The 15,910-nt window shown below is 42.7% G+C and overlaps 2 protein-coding genes across 2 annotated transcripts; both read right to left on the reverse strand.

Annotated features, from left to right (window-relative positions):
* Positions 1-2,816: 2,816 nt before the first annotated feature.
* Positions 2,817-6,549, reverse strand: LOC112261283 (RING finger protein 151). Its single transcript, XM_024436543.2, has 5 exons — positions 6,298-6,549; positions 5,658-5,803; positions 5,184-5,280; positions 4,631-4,860; positions 2,817-3,075 (listed from the first exon to the last, which is right to left on the reverse strand). The coding sequence occupies exons 1-5, from the start codon at positions 6,298-6,300 to the stop codon at positions 2,817-2,819; spliced, it is 735 nt and encodes a 244-aa protein (XP_024292311.1). The 5' UTR covers positions 6,301-6,549.
* A 7,937-nt stretch (positions 6,550-14,486) lies between these two features.
* On the reverse strand, positions 14,487-15,778 carry LOC112254169. The gene has a single exon (XM_024426504.2). The coding sequence runs from the start codon at positions 15,775-15,777 to the stop codon at positions 15,034-15,036; it is 744 nt and encodes a 247-aa protein (XP_024282272.1). The 5' UTR covers position 15,778; the 3' UTR covers positions 14,487-15,033.
* Between the last annotated feature and the right edge of the window lie 132 nt (positions 15,779-15,910).

The raw sequence follows: 15,910 nt of genomic DNA on the forward strand, positions 1-15,910 counted from the left end.
TCTGCTAACCATGTTTTTGTGACCAATACAATTGGATTTGATTTGTATATACTGACTCCGACATGTTCATTATTATGGGACACAGTGGAGATTGAATTTCGATATTGCAACAATGTTGAAAATGTCAGAGATAATAATGTCTAGATGCTTTTTACAGTGGAGATGAGACACTGTCGTCACCAGTTACCTCAGCTACAAAGTCCTAAACCCTGCCATTTCTACAATTTCTCTTCCTTAAATGGGATTTTACACCTAACCCTAACCTTAACCCTAACTTTCAACACAGGAGCCTGCTGATTATTTTCTCACTATCTACTTGCGAGCTACTCGTTGACATCCCATGAGCTACTGGACATGCAGTTTTCTGCTCAGATTTAGCCTTTGGTAGGCTGATGGAAGCAGTGGTGAGTATTTATGGATGCCAAGGGTAGCCAGCCTTCCCCAAAAAATACCAATAAATTAATGTAAAAACATATTAACTAATTTATCTTTCGTCTCTGTGTTTCCTTCAATTTGCAAGAGGCTGAATGTATCTCACTAGAGAAAGCATCCCTCTGTCTCTTTATGTGCAGGCTATCTATCTGATGCTGTCTGGTCAAAAAGAGTATGATATTGTTGCCGCACGTAGCACTGAATGCAAGGGACACCCGCGTGTCTTTGGCCTCCCTTGATCTTTTTTTATACAATAATTGCCAATCAGAATTGAGCTAAACTGAGCGAGCTGTGAATGTACCTGTCGCATCAAAAAAACGTGTCAAGGGAAGCCAGTTTGGTTTCGGCTTCACACCAATCACATTAAATCATAAGCCAAACGTCATGGACAGAGGAAAAAATGAACTGTTGCATCTCGTTGGTTATTGTCCTCCAGTAGCTAGCTAGCTAAAATGGTCCCTTTCCTAAAATGTCCTTGCGACTTGTGGCAACTCTCTGTGGTTCTAAATCAATAGTTGTTTAGTGGTCCGAAAACGTCTGCAATATTAACTTGATTGACCATGCTGTAGGTCATGTAACTGTTTGTTACATGCAATATGCTTTGTGGTCTCCACCAGACAGATGTTGCTCTCCGGTTTTGTGATGAAACAAAGGTGTGGTTGAATTTATTCTGCCACTGTGTCTTCTTATTGTCTCAGCCTTTAGGACTATATATCACAGTGGCAAGGCATATGACCTAACAGGTTATTGAGCGAACAACACAATTATCACAACACATAGGTTGTAATATGGCTTTTCCCCTCAGGCTTCCCCAGTGTTTTTCCCCATGCACTGCCACTGAATGGAAGGCTACTCAGTCTGTGCTGCAGCGAGGCCTAATCACACATACTCATCATGGTTCTGACAGGCAAAGTGAAAGGATACAATGAATTTGCTCGTGGTGCACGCAGCTCAAATGATATGTAACAACACCATTGGACCATGATGGGAAATGAAATGACGATACAAATGTAACAATAGCAAAACAAAATAGATGCTTTTCATTTTAAACATCAGTGGTGCAATTAGTGCTTTCTAACCGCACGCAACCAACACAGTGGGCGGGACCAATGCAGCATTTCAGAGTTGTCAAAACCATAAATCTTGAAGCATGGAGTGCAAAATGCTATCCTTTAATTATTATTTCATATATAAAATGGACATATCTATTTTAATACAGCCTAGCTCAAAACACTACTAATCATTGAAAATAACAAATTACCCAATGGATCATGATCATTTTCTGTGGGGGTGCAAAAACATACGTTTACGCCCCTATTTTGCAGCTGCTCCGTTTCCTCCATTGTTCAGGCACCTTTGCCCCAGGCTAGTCCCTTGTGTTCAGGTTCATTTTTAGATTACAGATGCGTGAACATGCAGGAGAATGTAGTACTGTCGTGATGCTCTCAAGCACGTTTCCTTACAGATGCACTCTCATGTAACACTCTTAAAAGAAAATAGGCCTTTACATGTGGTCATTTTATATAAACTATTTATTCGTTGAATTTGCAGAAAATGTGCTATGTCGTGAGGGTTAGGGCTAAGTTAGGGTTATGGCTAGGGCTAAGTTAGGGTTAGGGTTAGGGCTAAATTAGGGTTAGGGTTACGGCTAGGGCTAAGTTAGGGTTAGGGTTAGGGCTAAGTTAGGGTTAGGGCTAAGTTAGGGTTAGGGCTAAGTTAGGGTTTGGGTTACGGCTAGGGCTAAGTTAGGGCTAGGACTAAATATGAGTAAGTACCTTTTATTTTTTGAGTATAATTCAATATTATTCAATACTACTACAGAGTTGGACTAGTGCCTCCCTGTGGCCCAATGACGCTATGACACCCTTGAAGTTCTCATAGCCCAAGTAGATGTGTCACCAAATGTAGTGGGATACTTTATATTACGGAACTTCAACCGAAGTCATACCTTTGGTCAATGTTTACATGTGAGGAACAGTAATGAGGTGTGAGTTTCCTTGCTGTTTTAATTGTTTACAGTTCAATGTCCTTTTGAGCAGACAGTCCATATTTAATACATGAAAATGAAAACAATCATTGAATAAAACCATGACATGAGGAAGTGTTTTTGTCATGTTTTTAATCATTTGAGATTTGGTTTTGCCGAAATACAATAATCAACCTAATAAAAACATTCTGAAAAGATAACAATCCAGAATAATACATTTGCAGTCTTTACAAAATACACCAAAATGAAATTAACAGTTTCATTAAAATCATTAAAATCCAAAACCTCTTTCATTTTCACATTTTCGCATAAACAGATTTGATATAAAAATTATGTCACATAAAACTTAATTAATCATTTGTAAAAAAAAATAAAAAAATAAAAACTTGCACCCATCTCAAGAGCTGCTGCTACTGCTGCTTGTGTTACTCTCCCCTGTTGTCTCCCCCTCTCCATATCCCTCATACACCTCTCCACCCTCCTCCCCCTCCCCTTCTGCCTCCCCCTCTCCCATGACCTCTAGGCTCTCACAGATGAGCGCCACCTGCCTCCTGACGTGTGTCATGGCGGTCTGCATTCTCCCCATCTTTCTCCGGAGGGCGCTAGCGATGGCTCTGTGGCTCTGCCTCTGGGCCTCCACATGCTGCCTCAGCTGCCTGGGGTAACCATCATTATCATCATAGGGGATTCATGCATTTATACTGAGCTTTACTTAGAGAATTTGTATATACTCCCAATCGGTATTAGATAGAATGTTGTGGCTCCCCCTTGGGGGAAGACAACCTGTGATTACCTAGGTTACCCCGTGGCTCACATTAAAAACGTGACCTTTTTCAAACACAATTTTCTTGTTGTCTGCTTGTTTTAGGCAATTACAAAAATACATTTAAGAAAGTACAACATATCTAAAGTACAACATAGATAACTATTCAACATTACCTGCTCCAGAGCTCTCTCACTACTTAGAAAAACCTAATATAGTAGGGCTTCCCTCATGCCCCTTTTCATGACAGTGCTAGCAGCCACTTGTGAGTGAGTGCTAAGCTTGCTACCAACCAGAACATTAAGCTTGCCAAGACCAACTACACAAACAAACAGACTATAAAGTAGTGAGTTGAGTTACAAACGGACTGTACTAAACAACTTAAATGTCTTACCTGTAATGAAATGTTTTCTACACACATAGCTACATGTACCCTACTAGGACACCGGTCCCTGCAATTCCCACTCTCCCACACCACACCACCTGAAGCCACAGGCTCTATTCCCCTACGTGGGAGCATTGGAACCACAGGTCTGGATGTTTCACCTGGTTACATGTACATTGAACAACAAAGCAGCTTTTCAACATGTTTTGTTATTTTTGTATAACAAAAAATCTACGAAGTTGATTCTTTTACAATGGGGGTCAATGGGAAATTATGTTTGTTTCCCCCAATTTGTGGCCGTGGTCGTCAGGAATTCCTTCTTCTGACTTGACTGTCGACTCAGAGCATTATAAAGGGGAAATTCTAGCCTGGAATGCAAACTGAATATTGTTCCACTTCCTTTCCTTTTCAGTAATATTCAGTTTGGATTCCAGGATAGAAAACTCACCTAATCTACTCCAAAATAAATAAAGTGAGGCATGCTTCTAAATTCAAAATACAAACGCTATATCCATTCTGTCTCACCTCATCCACCCACTCCCAGTGTTTTAACATCCACCCACTCCTAGTGTTTTAACACCCACCCACTCCTAGTGTTTTAACACCCACCCACTCATAGTGTTTTAACACCCACCCACTCCTAGTGTTTTAACACCCACCCACTCATAGTGTTTTAACACCCACCCACTCCTAGTGTTTTAACACCCACCCACTCCCAGTGTTTTAACATCCACCCACTCCCAGTGTTTTAACATCCACCCACTCCCAGTGTTTTAACATCCACCCACTCGTAGTGTTTTAACACCCACCCACTCCCAGTGTTTTAACACCCACCCACTCCCAGTGTTTTAACATCCACCCACTCCCAGTGTTTTAACATCCACCCACTCCCAGTGTTTTAACATCCACCCACTCCCAGTGTTTTAACATCCACCCACTCCCAGTGTTTTAACATCCACCCACTCCCAGTGTTTTAACATCCACCCACTCCTAGTGTTTTAACACTCACCCACTCCAAGTGTTTTAACACCCACCCACTCCCAGTGTTTTAACACCCACCCACCTGAAGCAGTTGTGCTGGGGCTGGGTGGCCTGTGTGAGCAGAGTACCACAGCCCATGGGGCAGAGCTGGGTCCAGTGCTGGCAGTGCTGTGAGTGGACCTCCAGGGCTGAGCGGGGCACCAAGGAACCACAGCCCTGGTGGGGGCATGGGACCCTCTGGAACTGGCAGGAGGAACTATGGAGGAACTCCTCACACAGAGGGAAAGTGGCTGAGCATCCCTCGTTGTTACACTACAGGGGAGAGTGAGAGGGGTAGAGCAGAGATGAGCAGAGAGGGAAGGAGAGAGATTAGAGGGGAGAAGAGAAGAGAGGAGAAGAAGTGGAAGAGTGTTTGGAAAGTCAAAGATTGCCGAAGGTTGTTTGAATGATCTATGAAGAAATAATGTATTCAATATGAGAGGCATGATGACATATGAGACAGGGAAAGTTCCTCTATGCTTGAAACATCCAATTTCCTTGCCACTATGTGGCCCTCACACATTGCTTACAGAGAAAAATGAACTCCATTCATTTGTAATAGAAACACTTAGCAACATCAGGCTGTGATAACTCACCTTAATCCTGAGGCGGCTGATAGTTTTACTCAATTTGTACATGACGAACATAAAGCTGGGACTGATAGTGTTCCTACAGCAGGGACACGTCTCCTGTCTAGAGAAGAGAGCTGAATTGAATCAATAACATTCATTTTACACTTTGAAAGGATAATTTCTACAGTTGAAAACCTGAAGAAACTAGATGGTAATCATCTTTCAGCACTGTGAAAACGTACCAAAATCAGAATCTTGTGTTCTAGAAACACATCCCACTGGGCACAGACGTCAATTCAACGTCTATTCCATGTTGGTTCCATGTAATTGAAATGACGTGGAAACAGCGTTGATTCAACCAGTGTGTGTCCAGTGAGATGTTGCTTCCTACCTTTCATAATGATACAGCTACTGTCTTTTCTAATGAATAACCAGTGATGGTTACAATATTCCTTCTATCTACAGTGTGTCCTAAACTGAGGACATGACCCAGTGTACCTCCTGAGCCACTGTAGGATGCAGGTCTTGCAGAAGACATGGTTACAGGCCACTCTGACAGGACACCTCAGGACAGCTCTACAGATGGTGCAGAGCAGGTCATAGTCGGGACCGTCAACAAACAGGTCCACGTCGTAACCCCCACTCTGAAACACACACACACACACACACACACACACACACACACACACACACACACACACACACACACACACACACACACACACACACACACACACACACACACACACACACGCACACAAGAGAAGTTAGTTAGGAAATAAGATAGTTGTACTTTAGGTAACTAAATCAAAGTAATGTCAATAGCAGTAAGTTAGTAAAATCAAAGCCACTCTGTTATAATAAAACATAATACATTAAACAGGAACAATCAAATCTCTCCAAAATGTTTACGTGGTTGACAAATTGCCAGGTCCAGGCACTCCAGTACACTAATTCTTCAACCACATACCTTATTTCAACAAAATATATAAAAATCTGTGTTCCTTTTCTACGACCTCTTAAGTTTTTTGGATACCTGTAGCTCTCTCGACATAAAGTTGTTCTTGAAAATCATAATCCATATTTCATCCATAAAGTCACTCATCACTATAAATTATATTTATATATATTTTCTCACCATATTTCACTGCTCTGTTGTCAATTGTCATGAGGTCACAGTTGCTTCCGTTTTCATTCCCACAGCTCAGCCCCTCACTCCCTTTAGTTAGGACTGGCCTACATGTCAACAACACAAACAAATATCCCTGTGTGCCAAGCCACAGAAATACACTGCTAAAACACCCTGGAAAAAAGACATCATTTGACCAATAATCATTCAGCTTTCCAGTGGTAAAGATCCATGTCATTCCTCTTCTCTGAAGTTCCACACTATAGTACTTACTGTTAGACTCAAAAGTACGTCCAGAGCTAGTGACTAACCACCTGTGTCCTTTTTTCCTCTCTTTTTCTCGTTCTATCTTTTTTTTTTCTCCCTCTTTTTTGGTACCCTCCAGGTTTTACTGCTTTGACAGGGGGAGTTGCTATGGAAATGAATGGCGGCTGGCTCTAGAGCTTCCAAACCCATCGGCATTCTCTAACTACTGCTCTGACTGATGCCCACAGTGAGTGGGCTACTATGAATAGGCCTCTTTCACAACTCAGTGGAGGTTTCTATTCAATAAAAAGTACACTTTCGGTTTTAATGACCTTTTAAATGCAATAACAGCCAACTTTATTCTGTAGTTTATTTTACATTCATTTCAATACTTTTGTCTCTGACATTGGCTGAAGGTTTTTAAGAGAGCTTTTTAAAATGTTTTGAAAAGTGTGCTATTATTACACATATTTGTTATATTATTGTTGTTATTATTATTGTTATTATTAGTGTTATCAGTGTTATTATTATTATTGTTATTATTGTTGTTGTGATTATTATTATTGTTACTATTATTTTTATTATTATTTCGCAGCTTTGTTTTTTCAATAATATTTCATATCCCGCCAAGTGACCACAGCACCGAAGGAAATCTCTATCAACATGTTAAATGTGCAACCAGAGGGAAGAAAATTCTAGATCACCTGTACTCCACACAGAGAGACAAAGCTCTCCCTCGCCCTCCATTTGGTAAATCTGACCACAACTCTATCCTCCTGATTCCTGCTTACAAGCAAAAATGAAAGCAGGAAGCACCAGTGATTCGGTCCATAAAAAAATGGTCAGATGAAGCAGATGCTAAACTACAGGACTGCTTTGCGGCAGGGTAGCCTAGTGGTTAGAGCACTAGGCTAGAGCATTGGACTAGTAACCGAAAGGTTGCAAGTTTAAATCCCCGAGCTGACAAGGTACAAAATCTGTCGTTCTGCCCCTGAACAGGCAGTTAACCCACTGTTCCTAGGCCGTCATTGAAAATAAGAATTTGTTCTTAACTGACTTGCCTAGTAAAATAAAGGTAAAATAAAAAAATAAAATATCACAGACTGGAAAATGTTCCGGGATTCTTCCGATGAGATTGAGGAATACACCACATCAGTCACTGGCTTTATCAATAAGTGCATTGAGGACGTCATCCCCACAGTGACTGTACGTACATACCCCAACCAGAAGCCATGGATTGCAGGCAACATTCGCACTGAGCTAAAGGGTAGAGCTGCCGCTTTCAAGATGTGGGACTCTAACCCGAAAGCTTACAAGAAATCCCGCTATGCCCTGAGATGACCCATCAAACAGGCAAAGCGTCAATACAGGGCTAAGAAGCTGGTGTAGTATGATTCAATGTTCGTCGGATGTGGCAGGACTTGCAAACTACTACAAAGGGAAGCACAGCCGCGAGCTGCCCAGTGACACGGGCCTACCAGATGAGCTAAATTACTTCTATGCTCGCTTTGATGCAAGCAACACTGAGGCATGCATGAGAGCATCAGCTGTTCCGGACGACTGTGTGATCACGCTCTCCGTAGCCGACGTGAGTAAGACCTTTAAACAGGTCAACATACACAAGGCTGTGGGGCCAGACGGATTACCAGGACGTGTGCTCCAGGCATGTGCTGACCAACTGGCAGGTGTCTTCACTGACATTTTCAACATGTCCCTGATTGAGTCTGTAATACCAACATGCTTCAAGCAGACCACCATAGTCCCTGTTCCCAAGAACACAAAGGCAACCTGCCTAAATGACTACAGACCCATAGCACTCACGTCCGTAGCCATGAAGTGCTTTGAAAGGCTGGTAATGGCTCACATCAACACCATTATCCCAGAAACCCTAGACCCACTCCAATTTGCGTACCGCCCAAACAGATCCACAGATGATGCAATCTCTATTGCACTCCACACTGCCCTTTCTCACCTGGACAAAAGGAACACCTATGTGAGAATGCTGTTCATTGACTACAGCTCAGCGTTCAACACCATAGCACCCTCAAAGCTCATCACCAAGCTAAGGAACCTGGGACTAAACACCTCCCTCTGCAACTGGATCCTGGACTTCCTGACAGGCCGCCCCCAGGTGGTGAGGGTAGGTAGCAACACATCTGCCATGCTGATCCTCAACACTGGAGCTCCCCAGGGGTGCATGCTCAGTCCCCTCCTGTAGTCCCTGTTCACCCACGACTGCATGGCCAGGCACGACTCCAACGCCATCATTAAATTAGCTGACGGCACAACAGTGGTAGGCCTGATCACCGACAACGACGAGACAGCCTATAGAGAGGAGGTCAGAGACCTGGCCACCTGGTGCCAGAATAACATCCTATCCCTCAACGTAACCAAGACTAAGGAAATGATTGTGGACAACAGGAAAAGGAGCACAGAACACGTTCCCATTCTCACCGATGGGGCTGTAGTGGATCAGGTTGAGAGCTTCAAATTCTTTGGTGTCCACATCAACAACAAACTAGATTGGTCCAAACACACCAAGACAATCGTGAAGAGGGCATGACAAAGACTATTCCCCCTCAGGAAACTAAAAAGATTTGGCATGGGTCCTGAGATCCTCAAAAGGTTCTACAGCTGCAACATCGAGAGCATCCTGACCGGTTGCATCACTGCCTGGTACATTTTTTATCCTTGTTTTAGCCTATTAGTTCATATCCTGATTTGAACCGTTGTTGTATTTATCTATTAATTCAAATACATTATAAATGTTTATGTGCATGAGATAACAGCCAACATTGTCTTGCTGTAAAGGAAAGCATTTCCTTCAAGGAAGCATCACACCTTGGTCTGTTAAATGACTCAATTGTAAAAGTAGTGCTATGTACATTATGTATTTTATTTGTTCTGTTTTGATTACTGTTTGGACACCAGGTAGATTAGCCTCTGCAGAAGCTAATTGAGGATACTACTAATACTGATAAATACTACTAATACTACTAAATATTGCAGTAGTAACAGTAACAGTAAACAACTCCCCTTCAGTGTTAATATTAACTCTCTGCTTTATCATACAGGTCCATCCATTCCCATTAAGTAATTATCTTTATCTTAACAATGCATAGATACGATTTACTGCATGCAATGCGGATGCTTCTCTATGTGTTTAGTTTCGAGAAACTAGTTATAAACGTCAGAGATGAGAATCTTGAAAACGTGCCAACTTTATGTGCTAGGAAAGACAGTGCACTGATCTGGGTGGAGAGAGGGGGAAGTTGCTACTCAGCAGTGTTGGTAGTGTGGGAAGTACTGATGCTAATCATTACTGTCTGACGAGCATCTACAGACACCTGACCTGTTGAGTGAGATGATTGAGATGATTGACTTGTTTTATGATCAAATCAAATCAAATGTTATTGGTCACATACACATGTCTAGTAGATGTTATTGCGGGTGTATTGACATGCTTGTGCTTCTAGTTCCGACAGTGCAGCAATATCTAAAAAGTAATATCTAACAATTTCACGACACATACCTAATACCCACAAATCTAAGTAAAGGAATGGAATTACGAATATATAAATACATGGACGAGCAATGTCAGAGCGGCATAGACTAAGATACAGTAGATACTATAGAATACAGTATATGAGATGAGATGAGTAATGCAAGATATGTAAACATTATTAAAGTGACTAGTGATTTCAAGTCTGTGTATGTCAGCAGCAGCCTCTCTGTGCTAGTGATGGCTGTTTAACAGTCTGATGTCCTTGAGATAGAAGCTGTTTTTCAGCCTCTCGGTCCCAGCTTTGATGCACCTGTACTGACCTCACCTTCTGGATGATTTTTTTATTTTTAATTTATTTAACTATAAGAACAAATTCTTATTTTCATTGATGGACAAGGCAGTGGGTTAGAGGGGTAGAACAACAGATTTTTACCTTGTCAGCTCAGGGATTTGATCTTGTAACCTTTCGATTACTAGTCCAAAGCTCTAACCACTTGTCTACCTGCCGCCCTAATGATAGAAGGGTGAACAGGCAGTGGCTCGGGTGGTTGTTGTCCTTGATTATCTTTTTGGCCTTCCTGTGACATCGGTGCTGTAGGTATCCTGGAGGGCAGGTGGTTTGTCCCCGGGGATGCGTTGTGCAGGTAACGCACCACACTCTGGAGAGCCCTGCGGTTGTGGGCAGTGCAGTTGCCGTTCCAGGCGGTGATACATCCTGATGCTCTCAATTGTGCATCTGTAAAGGTTTGTGAGGGTTTTAGGTAACAAGACAAATTTCTCAAGCCTCCTGAGGTTGACGAAGCGCTGTTGCGCCTTCTTCACCAGTCTGTCTGTGTGGGTGGACCATTTCAGTTTGTCAGTGATATGTATGCAGAGGAACTTAAAACTTTCCACCTCCACTGCTGTCCCGTTGTTATGGATAGGGGGGTGCTTGCTCTGCTGTTTCCTGAAGTCCACAATCATCTCCTTTGTTATGTTGACATTGAGTGAGAGGTTATTTTCCTGACCCCACACTCCCAGAGCCCGCACCTCCTCCCTGTAGTCTGTCTCGTCATTGTTGGTAATCAAGCCTACTACTGGTGTGTCATCTGCAGACTTGATGACTGAGTCGGAGGCGTGCATTGCCACGCGGTCATGGGTGAACAGGGAGTACAGGACAGGGCTGAACACGCACCCTTATGGGGCCCCAGTGTTGAGGATCAGTGAAGTGGAGGTGTTGTTTCCTTCCTTCACCACCTGGGGGGCGGCCCGTCAAGAAGTCCAGGACCCAATTGCACAGGGCGGGGTTGAGACCCAGGGCTTCAAGCTTAATGATGAGCTTGGAGGGTACTATGGTGTTTATTGCTGAGTTGTAGTCAATGAACAGCATTCTTACATAGGTAATCCTCTTGTCCAGGTGGGATAGGGCAGTGTACAGTGTGATGGCGATTGCATCATCTGTGGACCTATTGGGGCGGTATGCAAATTGAAGTGGGTCTAGGGTGACAGGTACGGTGGAGGTGTTATGATCCTTAACTAGTCTCAAAAAAGCACTTCATGATGACAGAAGTGAGTGCTACGGGGTGATAGTCATTTAGTTCAGTTACCTTTGCCTTCTTGGGTACAGGAACAATGGTGGCCATCTTGAAGCATGTGGGGACAGCAGACTGGGATAGGGAGAGACTGAATATGTCTGTAAACACACCAGCCAGCTGGTCTGCACATGCTCTGAGGACGCGGCTAGAGATGCCGTCTGGGCCGGCAGCTTTGCGAGGATTTACACTTTTAAATGTCTTACTCACGTCGGCCACGGAGAAGGAGAGCCCACAGTCCTTGGTAGCTGGCCACATCGGTGGCATTGGGTTATCTTCAAAGCGGGCAAAAAACTTGGTTAGCTTGTCCGGAAGCAAGACGTCGGTGTCCTGTTTGGCTGGTTTTCCTTTTGTAGTCTGTGATTGTCTTTAGACCCTGCCACATACGTCTCGTGTCTGAGCCTTTAAATTGCGATTCCTCTTGCCTCTATGCTGACATTTTGCCTTTTGGAGGGAATGACTATTCTGTTTGTATTCTTCCATATTTCCAGTCACCTTGCCATGGTTAAATGTGGTGGTTTGCCCTTCAGTTTTGCGCAAATGTACCATCTATCCACAGTTTCTGGTTAGGGTAGGTTTTAATAGTCACAGTGGGTACAACACCTCTCTTCTTGATGAAATCAGTAACCGTCTCAGTGCACCCGTCAATATTATTCTCGGAAGCTACATATCCCAGTCCGCGTGATCAAAACAATCTTGAAGTGTGGATTCCGATTGGTCAGACCAGCGTTGAATAGTCCTTAGCACGGGTACTTCCTGTTTGAGTTTCTGCTTTTAGGAAGGGAGGAGCAAAATGGAGTCGTGGTCAGATTTGCCTATAGGGCTGGGGAGGGCCTTGTATGCATCCATGAAGTTGGAATAACAATGATCAAGTTTTTGTCCAGCGCGAGTACTACAGTCAATATGCTGATAGAATTTAGGTAGCCTTTTTCTCAAATTTGTTTTGTAAAAAAATCCCCAGCTACAATAACTGCAGCCTCAGGATATATGGTTTCTAGTTTGCATAAAGTCCAGTGAAGTTCCTTGATGGCTGTCATGGATTCGGCTTGAGGGGGGACATATGGTGCTGTGACAATAACCAAATAAATTTAATTTTGGAGTTAACACTGTCGGCATTTCATTGTGAGTTATTCTAGGTCAGGTGAACAAAACGCCTTGAGTTCCTGTATGTTATTACAATTACACCATGAGTCGTTAATCATGAAACATATGTTTGTGATTCACATTTCTGAAGCTTCCCTCCTTTTGTTTTAATTGAATTGGTGCCAACTTGTGGCATGCTTTGAGTACATTACACTGATCTGACTTACTGGCAAAATGTTACATCCTGTAAATTGGAGACATGGGAACTTTTTTTTTATATCAGCAATGTCTGTATTTTCAGTGATTTAAAGGTCAATTGAATAATCTACCAAGGTTTTTTTTGTGTAAACAAAAGTCTTTATTACCTTTCTTACAGTATTAACCTTCTCTTTAAAGCATTCCCACCAGTAAATCATTGATCCCTAAGCAATTCCCATTAGGCACATTCCCTTGTATTTGCTTTGACCTTTCATGAATATTAATTCATTTTCCCAATAAGCCGTCACTCTTTTAGCAACACTTGTGTGTAATAAGCAAGAATGGCACTGTGTCAGTTCAGCTACTCTACCCAGCGGTTACGTGTTTAATCAGTGTCCTTCCCGCTTGTGTTGGGATAAAAGTCATAATGTCAACACAAGTAACACTTTGTTCCTGACTGTAAATGCCACTCCTAAAAGTACACTGTTGGTTTGCTTTAGTTTCAAGTTTTAATGTCACGTGCACAAGTCCAAAAGTAAGAGTGGAAGTTATAGATGAAATCAGAGAACCTCAATTCATGTAATGATTTGGAAACTCCACATTCTTCTCTTTTATATATATTTCCTTTTTTGTTTGATTGACAGATTTAATCTAGATGCAGTAGGCTAGTTTCATCTTGTTGTGATAGGGAATGGATTGCTACTGTGAGTCCACTATTCCTTTTCTCAGAGGGAAACTATCAGAATACCTTGTTTATTTAAATAATAAGTGCTGTCTTCTTTTTGTTGTCATGAAAAGCAAAACATATATTGTCCATAAAGATTGGTATTGAATATGATACGGTTAAGTTATTTTTAAGATGTGATAAGAAGTGAATCCCTTTGTCCGTAGCATGAGTCATGTTTACAAAAGCCTTTTCTCGACATACACAGAGAATACAGAGAAATTGCTGCCAACAGCAACACATTGAGAAACACATTTTTCATCTAACAGTGTCCATGGCAAGGTGATGACAGAGTGACAAGAGCTTCATTTTTCAATGTTCGTTCATCTGTCTTTCTAACTGACTGTTAGAGAACATAAGAAACCATGTTATATGAAATGCTTTTACTCTCACCTCAATCAGAAGCAAAACGACAATCTCAGATTACAACGTCTAATAGTGTCAAGGCAATCCCCACGAAGGCTTTCACACAATGCTTGTTCTTCACTTCATTCATTTTGCAGTTTAAGTCACCTCGCCTTTGAAATGAATGGAATTGAACTCATTTAGAAAGATAAAAGTAACAAGAAAAACATTGTAATGAACCATTTGAATAATAATAATAAATAATAATAATAATAATAATAATAATAATCTCCGCTCCTCAATCACTTCTAGTGTTTTCTTAAATACCATGGGTATCTGTTCACCTGATGTCTTCGCAGGCAACTGGTGGATTGTGTGTGTGTTGGAGGGATGTTTTTAATAAGATGTTCAGTTTGCTTGCGAGGTAGTGGATTCTGAGCTGACAATATAAACGGAAAGAAACACGTGACCACAGTAGAAAATACGACTTGGAAAGATGAATACATTGAATTCAGTGTATAGGATATTGTTTAATGCACACTATATTAGTTAGACGTGCATATAAGGCATACAGACAGTAATGGTAAATAGTTACAGTAAAATTCCAGTATGGAATAACAGTGACTTCAGACACCAATAGAATGAAATGTAGGCTACAACAAACAAACCAGTCATTGGTCAACTACAAACAAACCAGTCATTGGTCAACTACAAAGGGGTAGATCTAAAGCGTATGAGACTTTACACATCTGAAAAAGTACTTTGTCACATAACTTTTAAGTTACTGAATAAAGAACAATGTGTTTCCTTCCCATCTTAACTCTGATTATGGATAAAAGGCCTGTCAAGAGTTTTTTATTTGACAGGTACATTACTCACATAAAAATTGTTGGATGGAGGCATAGTTAGTGTAGCATACAGCATAGGCGTTCTTATGCTAATTTAACCATAGTCTCATGAGCCATTCTCAAAGTATTGCGCTACATGTAAAGTCAACCACGAGAGACGAGTTTAAACCCAACCCCAAAACCAGCACTCCCCACGGCTCCCCGTGACCCTGTCTCCCACTTCCCCTACCACTGCTGCCAACCTTTCTCGTGGGTCTGGATGGGGTCCTGCAGGGAGAACTCCCCCCTGGAGGCTAGGGCAGCTTTGCGGGTAATAGTGGTACACCGAGTCAGGATCTCATGGGCTCTGGGTCGCGTGGGCACCCTGGGGGCAGCGGTGGGCATCTTACAGGATCCAGCCTCAGGCCTGGAGCTGGAGGAGAGGGTCTCATCTGGGCGGCTGTGGCCACTATTCCTCTCCCCTGGCTCGGGTGAGGACTTGGGGCTGTGTGGGGGGCTTAGGGGGTCCTCCTCACTGGAGGAATATGCCCTGACACTCCGGCCCAGAGACTCAATTCCTGACGAGCTGAAGTCAGAGATGGAGGACTCTTCCCCGCTGATAGTGCTCTTGCGGATTTCCGGATTCGGCTTTGACTCCAGGTCTTCTCTCTCTCTTTGGGATGGAGGGACGGTCATGCCGAGACGGGTCTCAGACAGGAGCTCCAGAGAGCGGGTCTTTTGGAGATGGGGAGCCCGGTACGGATTACCCCTGGGCTGGGTAGTATGCTCCTTAAGCTCTGTCTCCTCATACAGGGTGGCTGGGTAGCGGTTGCTAGATTGGCTTCCACCACTTGATGCCAGGTTGAGAGTAGAGCTGTTCATGAGGGTTGCCAGATTGAGAGAGGAGCTGTGCAGCTTCCTCTGCAGGGTGTGGAGGCCAGCACGTGGGTTGTTGTAGGGCTGCAGGTACATGGAGGGAACATAGCCCATCCTTCCATTATACCTGGAGAGAAAAGAGCTGCATCACTCAGAGTTCGAATAGTTGTTTTTTTTACAGGACATCTTGAGGTCATGACTTTCATGTCTTTGCTTAACAGAATATTGAAGTGGTGCCGTTCATCTC

The sequence above is a fragment of the Oncorhynchus tshawytscha genome, linkage group LG27, assembly GCF_018296145.1.
Source record: "Oncorhynchus tshawytscha isolate Ot180627B linkage group LG27, Otsh_v2.0, whole genome shotgun sequence".
Taxonomy (NCBI): domain Eukaryota; kingdom Metazoa; phylum Chordata; class Actinopteri; order Salmoniformes; family Salmonidae; genus Oncorhynchus; species Oncorhynchus tshawytscha.